The following is a 21106-nucleotide window of genomic DNA, read 5'->3' on the forward strand; positions in this document are numbered from 1 at the left end:
AGATACCTTTTAATGTAAACTTGAAATTTCCTCATTATAAGTACCCAGCATACAGTAGACATGCATAATTTCTTGAACTGGACAATTATTATGGGAAACGTGACCATCCTTCTGAGGATAGCCAGACCCAGCTTTTCATGGAAAAAATTTTTCATTGTCTTGACTGAATTTGTATCTCTGGAGGGTAAGACTCTTGGGATAGTTGGATGTCAAGAATTACCACCAAAAAAAAAAAAAAAAAAAAAGAATTATCACCATGGGTACTTTCCTGACTGAACATGAGAGACTGGGTATTGAGTTTACGTTATTTTTCTGTTTTTGTTTTGTTTTGGGTTTTTTTTTTTTTGGTCTGGGGATCAAGCCCAAGGCTTCACACATGCTAAGTAAGCGCTTTGACACTGAGTCATATCCTCAACCCTACATCAGCTTTTAATGAGCTATTACTAGCTATTTAATCACCAAGTGGGAAGAACTACTCCCGAGTCAGTTCATCTTTTGCCAGTTTATTCACCACATAGCACAATTATAAGTGTTTTCAATGGGACTAGGTTGCAAGGTTTTGTAACTTTTCTGCTATTTCTTCTCCCTTCCTTAACTCTAGGATATAGCACTTCTTGATACATTTGGAAGTATATGCAGACAACAGCAGTAGCTTACCTGATATTCAGCCTTGAAAGTACCCTTAGGTTTTTGGTTTTCATTTCTTGTCCGTCCAGTTATTCTGAAGGATTCATGGTCCCAGCTAACTTTAATGTTTTATATTAAGAGAAACAGTTTTGGTTTTAACTTGAGAGAGATTGAAGTATGCCTAGTTCTATGTAGGTTAAGCTATCTATAGAATGAATTAATTTTAATTTGGTGAAATAGCACTTCTTGCTGCTCATTCTGATGTATTCATCTTAGCTTTGTGTCTTTGGATTCTCCCAGATTAGAGGACAAAAGTTTATTTAGAAAGAAGATACTAAGAAATGAGAAATCATGAAGAGTATTTAAAAACAAAAATGTATTCATTGGCACCATTATCAGATAACGCTTCAAAGAAGAATCTCCATTCCAAATGAATATTGCTTTAGGAATTTCTCTTATAAAAGTGTTTTCCTATTCACACTGAAAATAATCTTAGTGCCATATGGTTGAATACCTGGATTTTTTTGTTTTGTTTTGTTTTTTAAGTGCTGGAGGTTAAACCCAGGACCTTGCACATGCTAGGAAGTACTCTACCACTGAACTACATTCCCAGCCCTAAACTTGGATTTTAAAATAAGAGATTTTGGCTGGGTGCAGTGAGGCATGCCCGTAGTTCTGGTGATTCAGGAGACTGAGGCAGGAGGATCACAAGTTTGAGAACAGCCTTGATAATTTAGTGAAGCCTTAAGTAACTTAGTGAGACCCTGTCTTAAAATAAAAAAGGGCTGGAGATGTAGCTCAGTGCTCATTCAGCACCCCTGGATTCAATACCCAGTACCAAAAAAAAAAAAAAAAAAAAAAAGATTTTTGATTGCGTGGTCTGAAGCCACTGGATTTCAGGATTATGTATTATGGGCTAAAATGGCATTGTGTCTTTTTTGGTTGTCAGGCAATAGAAACAGTACTTTAAACTTCACAAAGCTCATACCTCACCTAACTATCCTATTGAGAGACAATATGAAACCAAGATTAATGGAGTTACTATGCTATGTTGACAGAAATCTATAGTACACCAATAGAGGGCTGTCATGGAATGTAAGGGGGTCATTCCATCCATACATACTGCTACCTTCCCTCCTTCTCCATTAATTCAAGGTTGGGGAATATTACCCCGATCAATTCTGGTAGAGTAATCATTACACAGATGAGATAAATCATATATATAGTATACTTTTGGTATTGATGAGACTAGGGTGGTTCTTAAGAATGTCTTCCAAATCCATATGAGAAATCAGTCAAATTAAGGACCTGCCAGTATATTCTTCACCTCTGAGGTACTGCCTAAAGGGACTAGTAGGCATCTCCCTGTTTCCCTGTATATCACCTTCTTTGATCTAATAAAATATCATCCTTATCAATAAGTAATGTTATCTAGTTTGCCTCTTTATTAAGTTCTACACAGGCTTTAATAATTGTGTTTTACTAGTAATGACTCTAATACAGGAAAACATTCTAACCACCTTATAATAAGAGTAGCCAAAAGTAGATTTCTTCAGGACATTATAATGTTTGACTTTGAGGGAAGCAATTTTATGATTTGATCTGGGTTTTGGAGGTTTTAATTATTGGGTCATTCTAAACTCTGTTACTGGCAACTTAATATTTTAAAAGTCTGCTTGATTAGCATCTTTCTGGTGCTTTATAGCAGTTGATTGAATTTTTTTTTTTTGAGAAGTGTTAAATATTCTTTATTTAATATTATACATAAGTCACACTAAAATGCCTTTCCATAAGGAAAAGACAGCATTTGAGATACAGGGAATTCTAACTAAATTGGCAAGGTCAACAAAAATATAGACACTGCTTCCTTATCTTCAACCATTGCCTTTAATAGGCTACAAACACAAATTGAAACACATGTGAATCATGCTTGGTTCTGAGAGTGAAGGGATTTCCCCCATATTTAAACATATTCACATAATTAGTTATATAAACCTGAATATAAACCAGTTTTGAGATGTCATTCACCATTTTTTTGAAATACTGAATATTACTAATTAAGTCCAACCATAACTTTAAAAAGGGGAAAGTGATAGAATTTACTGAAGTGGGAGTATAACCAAAATAATAATTTAACTACTAGTCAATTTTACTTATATCAGGACTGTCCAACAAAAATAATTTTGTCAGTCATTCATGATCTGAATTCTGGTGTATCACATCACTTAAATTATGGTACACATAGAAAAGTCATGAGACATTTGTTTGGTAATAAATAAGGCAGTGACTATTACTCATTAGTAGCTTTTTTGAGGTAAGCTATTAAGTCTGCCCTTTCTCCCTTCTTCTTAATGCCAGCGAAGATCATTTTTGTTCCAGGGATGTACTTTTTGGGTTTCTCCAAATACTCCACCAGTGTATCCTCTCCCCAGGTGATGCCTTTGTTCTTTTTGGCATCTGTGTAAGAGAATCCAGCAGCCTGACCTGTCTTCCGCCCAAACAGTCCATGGAGATTTGGCCCAGTCTTGTGTTTGCCTCCCTTTTCCACAGTGTGGCACTGGGCACACTTCTGAACAAAGATCTTCTTGCCTTTCTCAACATCACCCATTTTTAATTCGTTTTTTCGTCACTAGTGCAAAGAAGTTTCCCGCTCAGAAGCCGGACGTCCCACTCTCCAGCCCAAGGACATGCCGGTCTGCGCCTATGTACCGGTGTTGGTGCAACCGCCGAATATTTTTTAATCTAATGAGTGATATGAATCAAATACTTAGTATTTATATTTATAAAGTAGTGACTTTAGTTTAGTTTTGAGATCTTTTTTCTAAAAGACTATCGTGGTATAAAATGCAGGTGCTATGTTTGAATATAAAGTGCCAGTATATGTATTTCCTGCAAGATCTAGAAGTAAGAACTTTGTATTCAAATGGGTAGAAGGCTAGTTCTAGTCTTGGAAGTTCTACTGATAAATAGAATGTATATATTGGGAAATTTGTGGGACTTTTTCAGTATGAGGAAGAAAAAATTCTTAAATTTACTGCATATGAAATTCCTTGTCTTTTCTTTGCAGGGGTGGGGAAGTTACTGACTATATACTAACAATGTTTCTTTATGTTTAGTTGGCTTTTTAATGACCTTTTCTTTTGTTCAGGGAGAGGATGCTAAGGGCTTTCAGGCAGCCAGCTTTTCAGAAGAGGAAAGGTTTGTTGCTTCTTTTCATCTGCAGTTGAATTAGAAGGTGTTTAAGAATAAGATGGGGTGGATGCTCTTTTCATTCCATCTCTCCATAGCTTAATAGTAAGCAGCAAAGAAGATAGCTTTAAATTGGGGGCAGTTTTGCTCCTCAGGGGACTTTCGGTAATATCTGTAGATGTTTTTGATTGCCACAGCTGGAGGTTGGAAAGATTGCAACTGTCATCTACTGAGAAGAAGCCAGAGAGATGCTGCTAAACGATGCTTCAAAGCATGGAAACTCCCTCCTTCCCACCACCATCAGTAATTGGACCCAAAGTGTCAAGAATGCTGAGGTTGAGATATCCTGGTATGAATAGAGGGATAAAGGGACAGTTATTGTCTTCTTATGCTAGTGGTGCTTAAGTTTTTATTCTGTGTGTAGCTTTGATTTCTAATTTTGGCATGCTGATGAGAATTTTCAGTGACATAATTGAGACCATATAATTTTCGTTAAAGGCCTCAGGGGAAATATTGTTTAGAACAGGGACTAGGACTTGGTAGTTAGTGGTTGCAATTACATTACAGCAGTATCTGTTGGGTTTTTTTTTTTCTCCTGATTAACAAGACCAGAGGAATTGGATTATTCTTCTCAAGTTACACACTGCGGGCAACTTCTAAAAGTATTCAAAATTTTGTTAGTTGGGAATTAATTGGGAGTTAGTTCTGATTTGGTTTGTTTCATTTGTTTTGAATTTCCACAATCCAACAGTGCCGGAGACTCGAACCTGGCTCTTGAGCTTGAGAGGCCAGCACTCTACGTGATGGGCCACATCGCAAGCTGGAGTTAGTTCTAATACATGTAACTTAGTAAAATGACTGGAAAATTCATTTCAAAAACAAAACAGAAAGAAGACAATAAGCCTAACTTTCACTTTTTCTACGGCTGATCTTAGTGTTAATAATGTTTTACTTTATAGTTCTCTTACAACTTTTTAGAAGTTTCATGAGCTCAGGAGATTTTGCACTTAAATTTTTAGTTTGTTCAAACTCTTGGTGGAGAGGGTAGATTTAAGTTATCAATCCTTGGTCTAATACAAATTATTCATGTGACTGGAGCTGTCATCTGACCCTCTCAGTTTATTTTAAATACCCACTGTAAAATGGTACTTAGGTGCACCTATTGGAAGCTTGAATGAGCATTCTTAGGCATAGAGGTATCTAATCCTGATTGAAAGGCATTGTAAAAATGATGAGTGATCTTTATTTGCAGAGAAATAGGACCTTTGCCAAAGTAGAAATATTTTAGATTGTTCTTATAATTTTACATACAGAAATTTGTTAGGTGTTGAAAGAGTCTTCTTTTTTAAGTTTTTTGTTTGTTTTGTTTTTTGTTTCTGATTGTTAGTGGTTCATAGTTTCTTAGCAGTCCCTGTGTATATATTTATGTACATACACACACACCAGATCCAGATGTGTTAGCTCTCTTGATTTTAAACCAAGAATATTTTTCTTGGAGGATAAATAGACTGTGAGTCTCTTTTTCCAAAATAGACCAGCTAGTTTTGGCTTCCTTGAAAACCTGTGAAGACATCTCCTTGAGATTTCAATAAGTGACATAGTGAACTTTCGGGTAGACAAGATATGGTGCTATATTCACCTTCTTGCCAACTTTTTTGTACAAATTTGAATAGGCTTTAAATCTATAGAACCATCTTTTTTTTTTTTTTTCACTTCCAGTATATTTCTTTTTTTAAAATTTGTTCTAATTTATTTTACATGACCTCAGAATGCATTTTGACTAATTGTACACAAATGGAGCACAACTTTTCATTTCTCTGCTTATACATGATACAGAGTTACACTATTCATACAATCATGCATGTTTATAGGGTAATAATGTCTGTCTTTTTCCACCATCTTTCCCCATCTCCCCTCACTCTCCTCTGCCCAATCTAAAGTTCCTCTGTTCTTTCGTTGCCTCCCGACCCCCATTATGAATCAGCATCCACATATCAGAGAAAATATTCAGGCTTTGGTTTTTTGGGATTGACTTATTTCACTTAGCATGATATTCTCCAAATCCATCCATTTACCTGCAAATGCCATAATTTCATTCTTCTTTAAGGCTGAGTAATATTCCATTGTGTATATATACCACAGTTTCTTATCCATTCATCTGTTGAAGGGCATCTAGGTTGGTTCCACAGTTTGTTTAACTGTTGTGAATTGAGCTGCTGTAAACATTGATGTGACTGTGTCACTGTAGTATGCTGATTTGAAATACTCTCGGTATAAACTAAGGAGTGGGGTTGCTGGGTCAAATGGTTCCATCCCAAGTTTTCTTAGGAATATTCATACTGCTTTCCAGAGTGGTTGCACCAATTTACAGTCCCACCAGCAATGTATGAGTGTTCCTTTTCCCCATATCTTCACCAACACTTTTTGCTTGTGTTCTTTTTTTTTTTTTATTGTAAACAAATGGGATACATGTTGTTTCTCTGTTTGTACATGGAGTAAAGGCATACCATTTGTGTAATCATAAATTTACACAGGGTAATGTTGTTTGATTCATTCTGTTATTTTTTCCCTCCCCCCATCCCTCCCTCCCCTCCCACCCCTCTTTTCCCTCTATACAGTCCTTCCTTCCTCCATTCTTGCCTTCCTCCACCGCCCACTATGTGTCATCATCTGCTTATCGGTGAGATAATTCGTCCTTTGGTTTTTTGAGATTGGCTTATCTCACTTAGCATGATATTCTCCAACTTTATCCATTTGCCTGCAAATGCCATAATTTTATTCTTCTTTATGGCTGAGTCATAGTCCATTGTGCATATATACCACAGATTCTTTATCCATTCATCTATCAAAGGGCATCTAAGTTGGTTTCATAATCTGGCTATTGTGAATTGAGCAGCCATGAACATTGATGTGACTGTATCTCTGTAGTATGCTGATTTTAAGTCCTTTGGGTATAGGCCAAGGAGTGGGATAACTGGGTCAAATGGTGGTTCCTTTCCAAGTTTTCTGAGGAATCTCCATACTGCTTTCCAGAGTGGCTGCACTACTTTGCAACCCCACCAGCAACGTATGAGTGTACCTTTTTCCCCACATCCTCGCCAACAACTATTATTGCTTGTGTTCTTGATAATCGCCATTCTAATTGGGGTGTGATGGAATCTTAGGGTAGTTTTGGTTTGCATTTCTCTTATTACTAGAGATGTTGAACATTTTTTCATATATTTGTTGATTGCTTGTAGATCTTCTTCTGTGAATTGTCTGTTCATTTCCTTAGCCCATTTATTGATTGGGTTGTTTTTTTGGTGTTAAGTGTTTTGAGTTCTTTATATATCAAGGAGATTAGTGCTCTATCTGATGTGCATGTGGTAAAGGTTTTCTCCCACTCTGTAGGTTCTCTCTTCACATTACTGATTGTTTCCTTTGCTGAGAGGAAGCTTTTTAGTTTGAATTCATCCCATTTATTGATTCTTGATTTTATTTCTTGCATTTTAGGAGTCTTGTTAAGGAAGTCAGGTCCTGAGCCTTACTTAATGAAGCTTACTTGGGCCTACTTTTTCTTCTATTAGGTGCAGGGTCTCTGATCTAATTCCTAGGTTCTTGATCTACTTTGAGTTGAATTTTGTGCGGGATGAGAGATAGGGGTTTAATTCCATTTTGCTGCATATGGATTTCCAGTTTTCCCAGCACCATTTGTTGAAGAGGCTGTCTTTTCTCCAATGTATGTTTTTGGCACCTTGGTCTAGTATAAGATAACTATTTATGTGGGTTTGTCTCTCTGTTTTTATAGAACCATCTTTTTAAAAAATATTTTTAGTTGTACATGGACAAATACCTTTATTTTATTTATTTTTATGTGGTGCTGAGGATTGAACCCAGTGCCTCACACATGCTAGGTAAGCACTCTACCACTGAGCCACAACCCCAGCCCTAGAACCATCTTTTGATAAAGGTTTAATTGTTCACTTTTCACTGTGCTGAGAATTTACATTCTCAAAAGAAAAGAATTACCATAGTTAAATGCTTTTTTCTACCTTTTCCTGGATTAACTGAGACCTGTATGCATTCTATAATGATGTTGATCTTCTACTCTCATTTTATAATAAACATTTTGAAGTGCTCCCTTTAATGAAATAAAATACACAGGTAATATAACTTTCCCACATATAGTTTGAAAAATTCTCAAGCTGTAAGATAAAGGATAAATAATAATATATGAAATAATTCATGACTAAATCATGTAGTTCTTTTTAATTTTTGTTTTTGTGGTGCTAGGGAATAATATATATTTCAACCTATTAATTTTGGGTTTTCATAACAGGAAAATCTAGTAGATGTTGTCACCAAACAGAATCAGCTTGACATGATAGCTACCCAAGTGGACTGATAGAAGGATATTTGGGACTTAAATATCACTAGAAACAAAGCACCAGAATCATAAACAATTCTTGGTAAAGGTACAAATAAAATAAAGTATACTTTGCTGTTGCTTTATTTATTAGTTACTTTTCTGGACATTTAGTGCATGTTAAAATTATGTAGAAAGACTTGTTTGTATGTGGAATGGAATTAGGTCCTAGGCTTTGGTAGTTACAAGCTATGCATATGTAAGTTTGAGAATATAGATATTTCATCATTGTGCTGGACTTTCTTATGGTTTCTTGGTATCTGCTCATTAAATACCAGTAACACTCCCCCCCCACCCCCCTCAGTGCTGGTGATCGAACCCAGGGCCTTGTGCAGGTTAGGCAAGTACTCTACCACTGAGCTGTACCCACAGCCTGAATTTCAGTAGCCCTTCTGTATTTCTGTGACAACCGGAATACTTCCATAGATGTCAAGCATGTGTCCTAATGGATTGTATTATCTTCATTAAGAGTGACTTCTGTGTGTGGTGCACTCTTATAATCCCAACAATTTGGGAGATTGAGGCAGGAGAATCACCAGTTAGAGGCCAGCCTGGGCAACTTCAGTGAGGCCCGGTCTCAAAATGAAAAATATAAAGGTCTGGGAATGTAGCTCAGTAGCTCAGTAGCTCAGTAGCTCAGTGGTAGTTTCCTGGGTTCAATTTCCAGTCCTTAAAAAAAAAAAAAATGTAGTCATAATGGAAGAACATTTTTCATTTTATCATTCACTCCTTTTTCTTGTTTTCTTATTCACTACTTTAGTAACTTCATTTTACAAAACTCATTCTCTGTTTTTCAGACATTTACAAGTTGCGCTTGACAAAGGTTTTCCAGTTCATTAGATATCTTTACATTCTCATTTCTTTATCATTCTTCCTATATATTTTTTGTAGTATTCGGGATTGAATTTAGGGCCACACATGTGCAGCCCTTTAAAAAAAAAAATCTTTTTTTAAAATTTTTTGAGACGGGGTCTTGAATAATTTCTAAGACTGGCCTCAAGTTTTGATTTTCCTGCTTCGGCCTCTTGAGACGCTAGGATTAAAGGTGTGTGCCACACCCCTGACTCCTTACCACTCCTGGTACCATTGCCTTTCTCATTAGTGTTTAAGCATTGCCTGGTACATAGTAGGTGTTCATTAATTACTTGTCTAATGAAGAAATTGTAATTGTAGACTTTTTCTTCTTGCCACTTTCTGCCTTTGTACCTGATAGATGATGGGGATATCATAAAAAATCTTAGAAAAGAACAAATCTGTAGACTGGTAAATAAAGGGTTGGCTCAAAGTAGTGTTCCAATGGACCCCTTACCATTAGTGAGTGTCAGGCAGAGTTGAACCTTTTGTTTTGAACAAAGCATTGTTACTTCATATGAGAGCTTACAAGTAGAGGAGCCTTTCATAGATAGCGTGCCCTTCAGAATGACTGAATGGATTTTAAAGCAGAGTTATTTCATTAATCATTTATAACTGAATTTGTTGAATATAATTTCATCTAGCAGATCTTTTCTAATTTAAATAGTAGTGTGAGTACTTTAACTCACGAACTTTATATTCTGGTGATTCCATGATTTTGATTTTATAGTACCAATTACTAGTGATCTTGTAATATGGTAACTGCTGAAAGTTTGGAGGTATTAGTGTGCCTAGTTAAGAAAAGGTAGGTTGAAGATTGGAAATTTTGTAGCTTAACCTCGTTGGTTTGAAAAATATTACTGTTATTTGGATTACTCATACAGTGTGAAAACTGTTATAATGGTACATATTTTTGTGTTTAATAATATGTAAAATGTAACTTCACCAAATTAACTTTCTCTGCTAGTCTTGTTTTGAGTGTTTTAGATTTAAAAGTGATTGACTAGACACGGTAGCACAGGCCTGTAATTCCAGTGACTGGGGAGGATATTCACCAAGTTTGAAGCCAATCTTGGCAATTTAGCAAGAAGACTCTGCCTCAAAATAAAAAAATAAAATTCAGCATGGTGGCACACACCTGTAATCCCAGAAGTTTGGGAGGCTGAGGCAGGAGGATTACAAGTTCAAAGCCAGACTCAGCAATTTAGTGAGGCCCTAAGCAACTCAGGAGACTTTGTCTCTAAATAACATATAAAAAAGGGTTTGGGTTAAGCATCCCTGGGTTCAGTCCCCACTGTCAAAAACAAAATGTGAGTACCGTGACATCTCTAATACAGATGAGATATAGGATTACAACCTAATGTGAAAATAGGCCCAGATAACTTTCATTGTCATTAATTAAAAAAAAAAAGTAACAAGACCCAAAAGTAATTGAAATTGATTTTAATGAGAATCAGAAAATGAAATTTTAAACCTTTATTTATTTATTTAATGGAGCTGGGGATTGAACCCAGGGCCTCTCGCATACTAGACAAGCCTTCTACACTCAGCTACATCTCCAGCTGTCAGTCTTATTTCATTAATACACTAAAATTATTGGCTTATTCTCTACCAAGTGTAGGTGATAATTCAGTGAGAGGAACTTCCTTCATATCACATACTAGCAGCCTGTTTTAATATACAAAAACAGCATTACATAGATAGATTCAGAGTTCCTAAGGTTTTTTCATAACATAGGTTTATCTCATCCTGTAACACGAATGCTATGAAAGGATTCCAAATGAGTCTATTTCTATTCCCAAGTGTGATATTTTCTTCAAGTATAGACGTGTGCACACACTTTGTATTTATGAGTGTGGAGTGCAGCACTTTGAATTTGGTTTGTGTTTCATAGTAACAATAAAATGCTAGGTACTCTTTGATCTTGTACTCATTCAGTGACTTTATTAGTGTCTATTATATTCCAGAAGCTGTTCTAGGTACTTAGGCTATATTTAGAAAGAAGTAAAATGATTAATAAAACGTTGAAAAACATGGGTGGTGGAATTAGGATTTAAGTATTTTCTCCTCCTTTTAAATACTTAAGTAGTGTGACTGTCTCAGAATTAGAATAAATACCTTTTTGCCCATTTTAGATTTGAGGTATGTTTAAAAATGGTAGGAAAGGGCTTTAAGAATAAACAAATTGTGACTTCAAGTGTAGAACTAACCATTAACCCTCATTTTGCAACTGTTATCCCTTTTCACAGTTGACTTTTTATTTTTACTAATCAAATATAAAAAATATTATATCACTGTGGGAAAAAAGTTTTATTTTAGTCTTTGTTTTTATTTTTTGGTACTGGGGATTGAATTTGGGGTGCTAACTACTGAACCTCCTCCCCAGCCCTCTTTATTTTTTATTTTGAGACAGGGTCTTGCTAATTTGCTTAGGGCCTCACTAAATTGCTGAGACTGGCTTTGAACTTGAAATCCTCCTGTCTCAGCCTCCTAAGCCATGGGGATTACAGGTGTGCGCCACTGTGCCTGGCTCTTTTATTCCTTAAATACAATTTTGAACCTTTTAAGGCCTTATTTTTCCTTGTCTGTAAACTAGGGCAGTTTAGTTGTATTTATTTCTGCTATCTGCTTTATTGGTTTGAGCATTTTAATGGTTAGGGTATTTTGGGATTTTGTATGAAAGAATTTTGTTCTCTAGTTTTTCCACATAGAAAATCATGTGGTATTCACTGAATTAATCTTGTTGGGAGTTAAATTTACCTCAAAACTATATTCTTTATGAGTTGCAAACTATTAGGACATAATAATATTCTCTTGTTTCACAGTGACTAGCAATTTTGAAAATGTTAGGATCAGGATCTAGGACGTAATGTAAAACAATGTCAAGATTTATCTTCTCCTTTTCTTTATTTTTTATGGTGCTGGTGATCGAATCCCTGCCCTTGCACATGTAGACAAATGCTCTATCTCTTACCTATACCTACAGCCCAGCAATACCTTCTTAATGCCTGAGATGTTGTCTGAATAAATTAAAAGTTGTTTTAAAGACTTGGGATTCAGTAGCCGGTACATTTGACCTGGAAAAACTTTCTTCTTATTATTTCTTTTCTTTTCTTTTCTTTCTTTCTTTCTTTTTTTTTTTTTTAACCCTTATGTTGCTTACTTTTATATGGTGCTGAGTATGGAACCCAGTGCCTCACAAATGCTAGGCAAGCATAATACCACTGAGCTACAACTCCAGCTCCTGACTTAAAGATCTTTAGTTTAAAGGTCTATGCCTTATTTCTGTCATTTTGGTTTTAAAATGATGCTTTTCAAATGAAATGATGGTGATAGTAGGGGGCGAGTTAAACTTTTTTTTTTTTTTCTTCTTCAAAATGAAAAAGTTGGTGATCCATGTTGGTTTCTATTTTGTTTTCTTTCTTTTTTTTTTTAACTTAAACATTGAACTGCTTTGTGGAATCCAAAGGTCTGGAAATAATCATTTAAATCACTTTCTCAAACTGTATGCCTGGAGATTTAATAGGACTTAAGTCATGATAAAATAGTGTATACTAACCCCCACCCCCATCTCTATCCCTTCATTTCCCCATTTATGACACAGTACGGTTCTGAAAAATGAAATATGATGCAGAATGGTTCTGAAACAGTCATTTAGTAAAGCACCATGCTTAATATTTTAAAAGTCAGCCTTTTCCAGGTTTTTTTTCCCCTTAAGAAATCACTGACTGGGGCTGGGGTTGGGACTCAGTGGTAGAATGCTTGCTGGCATGTGTGAGGCCCTGGGTGTGATTTTCAGCACCACATATAAGTAAATAAATAAATAAAGTTCCATCAACAACTTAAAAGATATTTTAAAAAGTGACCACTGATTAATAACTTCAGGAACTTGGTTTGAGAAATGTTCCCTATCCAAAATACTCAAAAGAACTTATTTTATATTATTTTTTTTTACTAATAAAAAATTGTCTTTACTTAGAAGCATTCAGAATGTCAACAAAATAGCTGCAACTTTTTTTTTTTTTTTTGCAATTACAGAGTGGTATTCAGTTAACAAAACAACAATTATTTTGTATAAGCTGCATCAGAGACTACTGAAGATGAAAAACTACTGTCCCCATATATAACTAATTTTTGCTGTGCACCAACAAGAACCTGCTTTAAATTTCCATGCCAATTTACAACCTCCACATTGTACCAGGCCAAGGTTAGTGGCTATTGAAAATACCAGGGATATCTAAAGACACATTTGGTTGTGTGTTAACGATACAAAAAAAGACATTGTACAGTTTAAAAACAAATCTTACATAGCCTTACATTTCATTTTTTTTTTCCTTTAAAAGGAGTGAGTTGTGTACAGGGGGGTTAAATGCTTTATAGACAAGGAAAAAAACTGCCTAAGAACCAACTTATTCATCATCTTCATCATGTTCATCTTCCTCTTTCCCCCTCATCCCCTTCATCTTACTCATCTTCCTCCTCTTCCTTGTCTTTCTTGCGTTTTTCAGCCTTGACAACTCCCTTTTTTGCTCCATCAGGTTTTTCCTTTAGCTTGGTAGGCAGCAACATCCTTTTCATATTTTTCCTTCATCTTAGCAGCTTTCTTTTCATAAGGCTGCTTATCATCTGCATCAGTGTTATTCCATATCTCTCCCAGTTTCTTTGCAACATTGCCAATGGATAGGCCAGGATGTTTTTAGATTTTTGGGTAATACTCAGAACAGAACAAGGCCAACAGAGGCCTCTTGGGTGCATTGGAATCCTTGAACTTCTTTTTTGTTTCCCCTTTAGAAGGGATATAGGTTTCCATTTCTCTTTCATAATGGGCCTTGTCCACTTTTGCCGTGTCTTCAAATTTTCCTTTCTCTTTGCAGACATGGTCTTCCACCTCTCTGAGAACTTGTTAGAAAACTCTGAAAAGTTAACTGAAGCATCTGGGTGCTGCTTCTTGTGCTTCTTCCAGCAAGTTTGCACAAAGCATGCATGTAATGACATTTTCCTTCTTGGCTTCTTAGGATCTCCTTTGCCCTTGTTTAGTTGTTTTTCCTCAGCGAGGCATAGAGTCACCCAGTGCCTGTCTGGCTCTCACTTGCCCTGGTGCTGTCTCTGTGAAGCTCAATGTATTGCAATCAAAAGAATTTATAACACCTACAGTTGGTTGACAACTTATTACATTTCAGGTACTGTTTTTACTGTTTACATAATATGTAAGTATTAGATTATGATTTCCAACCTATTTTAATGCACCTGTGTCAATTTCTTTGCTGTATTTGCAAAACTGAAACCTTGATACTTAAAGGGTGGGCAACATGATATTTTGACATACCTATACATAGTGAAAGGATTACTAAAATATATGTAGTGGAAGCATATACTTTGTAGGTGAGTTCAGTGACTTGAAATCCCAGGTTATTTTTTCTTTTTGCACAATGGTTGATATGTAGAACTTAGACTATATTTGCTGAGTAAATGACTTGTCAGTTTATGAAAAAGATTCCATCAGCCTAAACTGAAGGTAAGAAGATAAATTATAAACCAAACTACTATGTTCCATATCAGAGCTATTGATATTTTGGAAATCATATACCATTTTAAATTTGTGCAGCTGGGTTGCTGTACTTCCTACTACTTTTAGTAAAACACTAAATCTTTTCTGGCTACATTTTGTTGTTACTTTTTCTCTAATTCTTGTAGTTTAGTCTGCTTTTTTCTTAGAAAATTTGGCTTCTTGTTCATCATATCAATGAGCTCATATCAAATAATGCTTTGTCCTGTGACCTGATATTTTGCCTTGCTACACAAAAAACTAAAGTAGGTTCATTGATTATACCCTTGTGTTTGGAGTCCCTGATAATGTCAGTGTTTAGTCATGTCCTGTAATGAAGGAAGAAAATGAGGAGAATGTCAAAAATCAAGGTGTTAAAAAGTTTAATACTTCAAACAGTGTTTAAATTGTATAGTTAACCTTGTATGTTGTTGTATTCGCCCTGCCCCTGTGAAACTGTCACCTTATATTGTTGTGTCTGTGCCCTCAAGATTGAACCCAAGACCTCATACTTGCTAGGCAAGTACCCTACCACTGAGCTACATTTCCAACCTTTTCTCTTTTTTTTTTGAAACTGACTAGTTGGCCACATGAATGAGAGATGACTTCCTTGATTCTTTGAAGGAGAGTTGGGGATGGTAAGTCAGTTAGGACAGTATTTGTGTTCTGGAAACAGGTTTTCACAAAGCTTGTGAAGGTACTGGTGGAACTGGGAACAGAACTCAGAAGTTGTGTTGTATTTTGGAGTTCACTTGATGCTTTTGAGGAGGAAGTATAACTTGGCTTGAAAACGGATGATAGGCATTATGGAACCAGCCTCAAGAAAAAAACAGGGTCCATAACTTAAAGATGTGACTTGGCATGAAATTAAGGATGTGGTGAGTATTGGGTAAGACCTGTGATGTGTTTCAAACATTTTGTATTTCTAATCCTGCTATAGCCGGGGGTGTATCTCAGAGCATTTGCCTAACATGTGAGGTCCTACTTTGATCCCCAGTATCACCAAGTGGGGAGTAAAAGCCAATCTTTCTGTTTTTTTTTTTTTTTTTTTTTTTTTTTTTTTTGGCGGTGCTGGGGATTGAACCCATGGCAAGCACTCTACCAACTAAGCTATATCCCCAGCCCAAGAGCCAATCTTTCTAATGTGGAGTTTCTGAACTGTTTTGCCATGTGATACTCAATATGAACAGTCAGTTGTGACTAACTTAATATTGTGATCTTAGATTTTGACTTTCAGACTAGACAGAAAATGCCTAGGCCTCTTGTTTTAGATAAAATAAAAAAATAAATATTGAGAGTTGATGACACAGATGTACAAAAGCAAAGCTGTGGAATTAGGAAATTAGTAGTCTTTATACTACTTTTGATATGCTGAATAAATGTTGGTTACAAATTTGTGTAAATTTCAAGAGTATGTAAGTGTCATATTATGGGACTTGATATAAATAGATCCTGGCTTGTAGCTCATTGTCATGTCAATATGTTACATATTTTGATCATTGATATTTTTTTAATTTTTATTTTATTTTTTGCTACTGGGAATTGAACCCAGGGGCACTTGACCACTGAGCTACATTCTCAGACTTTTATTTTTTATTCTGAGACAGGGTGTTGTTAAGTTGCGTAGGGTCTTGCTAAGTTGCTGGGGCTGACCTTGAATTTGTGATCCTCAGCCTCCTGAGTTGCTGGAATTATTGTAGGTTTATGCCACTATGCCTAGTGATCACTGATCTCTTGAAATGCAGGAGGCAAAAGAAAGTAATGCATTAAAACCATTCTTTCCCTTTCCTTCATATATTATAGTGGTTTGTGACCTCTTACGCTGTTCTAAGTGGGTAAGCATGAATGTTAAGCAATGTTTAGGGAATTGTTCCTGATTCAAACTATTAATGTGAAAAATATTTCTGCTTATGGATATTTTTAGATGAAACAGGCAGTGGAAATCTGAAGCAGTTCATTCAACTGGACCTGCTACTAAGTATTTTAATTAGAGTTGTATGCAATGAACTTTTAGATCCTAGGAGGAAAGCAGTTTGGTAGAAACAGCTAAGTTCCAATTTCTAGTGATTTTGGGTAAGTACCTTAGGTTCGTTAGGCCTTCTTTTAATAGATGGGACGATAGAAATGACTCACTGATTTTTTTTTTTTTTTTTTTGGATAAGATTTTGTGACCAGGCTGGAGGTAGAGCTCAGTGATAAGAGAACATGCCTAGCATTTGTAAGGCCCTAGGTTTGACCCCCAGTGCGCGCACGCACACACATACACACACACACACACACACACACACACACACACACACAAACGCACAAAGATTTTGTGACCATGTGGGTAAATACATTGGAAATACTTCATAAGGGGAGAAAGATTGGATGTGAAGATTTGATGTATTACTGTGAAAGCAAGCAGAGGAAACATTTCCACAGTGCCAGACAGTTATCTTTGGGTTACCTTCTACTCCCTACTCCCTACTCTAACACATAACCCCTTTTACTTAAAATTCAGAATTCTGTATGTTAATGTGTCAGGATGATACTAAGGCCAAGTCCTAGGTGTGAGAAGGAGCATGAGGCAGAGAAACTATAATTCCTGTTTGACCCTTTTACAGTCTCCTCAATTTATGGAAATTTCCCCTAAATTGCATTAAGGTCACTTCTGAAAAAAATTCAGGAAAATTAAAATGTAAAGTTTTAGCCATGTTTATAAGTGATCAAAGAGATAAATAATTAAAATTCAATATGGTTGTAATCTCACTGTAGGGCATGACTAAATTGTGATTATAACAAATAATATATAGCCAGGTAGTTGCATTATATTCTATCAGGAGAAAGAATGTGTCCTATTAGGTGGTGATGTGGGATAATGCATTCTCATTGTAATTAAGAAAATTGACATTTTGAGTTTTATGTATATGATCTCTGAATTTGATTTTATATGACTTTTTCTTCAAGAGACAGGTTCTTAGATTTCTGAGTTCATAAAGTTGAAGTTCATACCTTGTGTTGTGTGTTCATCAGAGAAATTCTCCACTGTAAGGCCAGTGGAGGATAATGTAAATAGTTGCCGTACTTTCAAGGCTTCATTTGGCCTGACCATAAGTCTTTCCATTCAGTCTTCTGCAAACTGTAATTACTATTCTTTCTTTTAAAAATAGTTATGTTTTATTTACATAGTTTAATGAAAAGAATATGGAATTTTGGATTCAAGAAAGAACAAGGTTTAAAGCTCTTTTTTATTCCATGGGCATTGTTTTGGTTTTCTGTTGTCCAAGAGGTCACTCAAAATTTAGGGACTTAAAGTGACTATCATCTCTCATATTCCTGTGGATTGACAAACTGACAATCTGGTCAGTTTTCACTTTGGGATTTTTCTTCTGGTTGTAATGTGATAGCCCCTGAAGATGGAATCTCTGAAGGTTCTAGTAGGCTGAACCTCCATGCCATTTTTTTTCCTGTTACTTGTCTGATATTGCAGTGTGCTTTCACACGGCCCTTCTCTCTCACAGAATGGACAGAATTTACCTTAGGATTGATCAAGGTTCCAAGAGTCAGGAAGCAGAAGCTACCAGGCATTTGAGGGCTCTGAAACTAACAATATTCTCTTCAAATTTCAAGGCCTCCCAAATTCAAAGGACTGAAAAAATAGACTCCATCTCTTGAAAGGGGTAGGGAAATCCCAATGTAGAAGAGCTCGTGGGTTGGGAGATTTTGTGGGGGCTGTCTGGGTAATCACCTGTAATGGACAGTTTACTTCACTTTCATGTCTGTAAAATAGAAATAACATTATTCACCTTACAGAGTAACTTAAGAGGAATAATGCAGGGTAAAGTACATTGTAGGTGTTTCCTAGGTATAAGTAGCTTTCCTCTTAATTCTCTAACATAACAGGTTATTTCTGATCTTTTATTTTTACTTTGAATTATTAACAGTTTGATCTATATGTGGTTTGGTTAACAGTTTCTTGACCTATGTTTCTCAGATTGTTGTAACTTAAAAAGAAAATAAATTTTATCATGGAAAATTTCAAGCACATCAAAGTGGAGAGAATACTACATTAACAGCGAAGGACAGAAAACACGGTCATCTCAGTTGATGAAAAAAAAGAATTTGACAAGATTTAGCACCTTTTTTGTGATGAAAACACTCAAAAACTAGGAATAGGACACTACTTCAACATAATAAAGACCATATATGAAATCCCATAATAAACATCATATTCAGTGGTTAGATTGAAAACTTGTACTTTAATATCAGAAACCAGGCAAAGATGCCTGATCCTACCACTGCTATTCAACATAGTACTCAAAGTCCTAGCTAGAGCAATTAGGTGAGGAAAAAGAAAAGACATCTAAATTAGAATGGAAAAAGTGAAATTATCTCTAATCACAGATGACATGGTCTTATTTGCAGAAAATCTTAAAGATTACACACACAAACATATACACACGCTCACACACACACACTGGTACTAATAAATTCAGTAAAGTTGCAGGATCCAGAATGAACACAAAAATTAATTACATTTCTATACACTAAACAAGAACAATTTGAAAAAAGAAATTAAGAAAAGGGAAATCCATTTACAATAGCAGCCGAAAGAATAAAACATATTTAGGAATAAGCCTAAATAAGGAAGTAAAAAACTTGGATACCAAAAACTATAAAACACTGCTAAAAGAAATTTAAAGACAACAAATAAATGGAAAGACATGAATTTGTTCATGAATTTGGAGTTTTAATTTTGTTGATATAAATTCTACCAGTGATCTACAGATTCAACACAATCCCTTTGAAAATCCCAACAGCATTTTTTCCAAAAATAGTAAAAATTATCCTAAAGTTCAGATTGAACCTCAAGGGATAATTAATAGCTAAAAGAATTCTGAAAAACAAAGTTGGAGGACTCACACTTACTTACTTTAAAACATATTATAAACGGGAGTGATCAAAACAGTGTGGTACTGTCATAAAGATAGACCTAAACTGATGGAATAGAATAGAGAAACCACACATAAACTCTTGCTAGATGATATCAGATGATTTTTGACAAAGATACTGGTAACACTCGGACAAGGACAACCTCTTGAACAAATGGTGCTAGGAAAACAATCTTCACATGCAAGACAATGAATTGGACCCTTATACTGTATACAAAAATCTACTGAAAATGGATTAAAGACCTAAACATAAGACCCCAAAGCATAAAACTCATAGAAGAAAGTAGAAGAGCTTCATGACTTTGGATTTGGCAGTGATTTCTTGGATATGAACCAAAAGTACAGGTCAATAAACATAAAAATAGATAAATGGGACTATATCAGACTTAAAATTTTTTGTGCATCGAAGAAATTAGAACGCGTGTAGTGTTCTAATTGTAAAATTGTACAGCTGGAATAGAAGATGGTATGGTTGTTTCTTAGATAATTAAAAATAGAATTACTATATGATCCAACAATCCCACTATTGGTTATGTATCCAAAAGAATTGAAAGTAGGGTTTTGAAGAGATATTTATATACCTGTGTTCACAGAAGCACTGTTCCCAATAGCTAAGAAGTAGAAACAACCCAAATAAACAAATAAGCAAAATAAAGTGTGGTATATACATAAAATGGAATAATAATCAGTCTTATTAAAAAGAAAGGAAATCATGTCACATGCTACCATGCAGGTGAACCTTGAGAACTTTCTTGTTTAGGGAGATAAAAACCTGTCACAAAAACAAAATATTGTGCGATTTCACTTATATGAGATATCTAAAATTGTCAAATTAATAGAAACAAAGTAAAGTGGTAGTTACTAAGGAATAGGGAGAGTTTAGAAAGGGAAGTTGGGAAGTTGTTGTTTAATGGGTATAAAGTTTCACTTTCACAAGACAAAAATGTTCTAGAGATCTGCTTCATGACAATTTGAATATATGTACCATTCCTGAACTACACACTTAAAAATGGTTAAGATGGTTAAGTTTTATGTGTTTTTTCTTTTTCTTTTTTTTTTTAACCACAAAAAATGTAAAATAAACCCGCGCAGACACACCTTTAAAAATTAACTTTGCTTTAACAATTGTCAGTGTTTGGCCAATCTTATTTCATCTCTCTCCTCCTCAGTATTGTGTCTACAGATTAGTTTGATACAATTAATATAATTTTTGTTGTTACAGTGAAGGGGTAGGCTCTTGATGTAACTAGAAAATCATAGGAAAGCTAGTGAATAGGGTTGAATCCTGAAGAGTAGTGCTAGTGGAATAATATTAAACCTTAAAAAAAATCTAAAAACAGGAAGTACAATATATTATTTTGGGGTTTTCAGGCTTCCAAGAGGCATATTAAAGAAATGGAAGTGAGATAATTTTCTAAGACCAGGCTTTGTTCTGACGTCAGTCTACGGAAGTATGTAAGAGAAAAACGGTGCTTTAAAAAAAAAAATTGATAGAGAATGAAGAACTTGTGAATTCTAAAAACTTATCTGTGCTTTCTGTAATGTTGATTGCAG

General features: G+C 35.3%; 2 protein-coding genes across 3 annotated transcripts in view; one reads left to right on the forward strand and one right to left on the reverse strand.

The window, feature by feature from the left end:
• Positions 1 to 21106, forward strand: part of Rnf115 (ring finger protein 115) — a 97499-nt gene that overhangs the window by 4174 nt on the left and 72219 nt on the right. The gene's annotated exons all lie outside the window — the stretch shown is intronic.
• On the reverse strand, positions 2499 to 3295 carry LOC124979232 (cytochrome c, somatic-like). Its single transcript, XM_047543737.1, has one exon. It carries the CDS (start codon positions 3233 to 3235, stop codon positions 2918 to 2920), a length of 318 nt encoding a protein of 105 aa, XP_047399693.1. The 5' UTR covers positions 3236 to 3295; the 3' UTR covers positions 2499 to 2917.

This window comes from Sciurus carolinensis, chromosome 1 (assembly GCF_902686445.1).
Source record: "Sciurus carolinensis chromosome 1, mSciCar1.2, whole genome shotgun sequence".
Classification (NCBI taxonomy): Eukaryota; Metazoa; Chordata; class Mammalia; order Rodentia; family Sciuridae; genus Sciurus; species Sciurus carolinensis.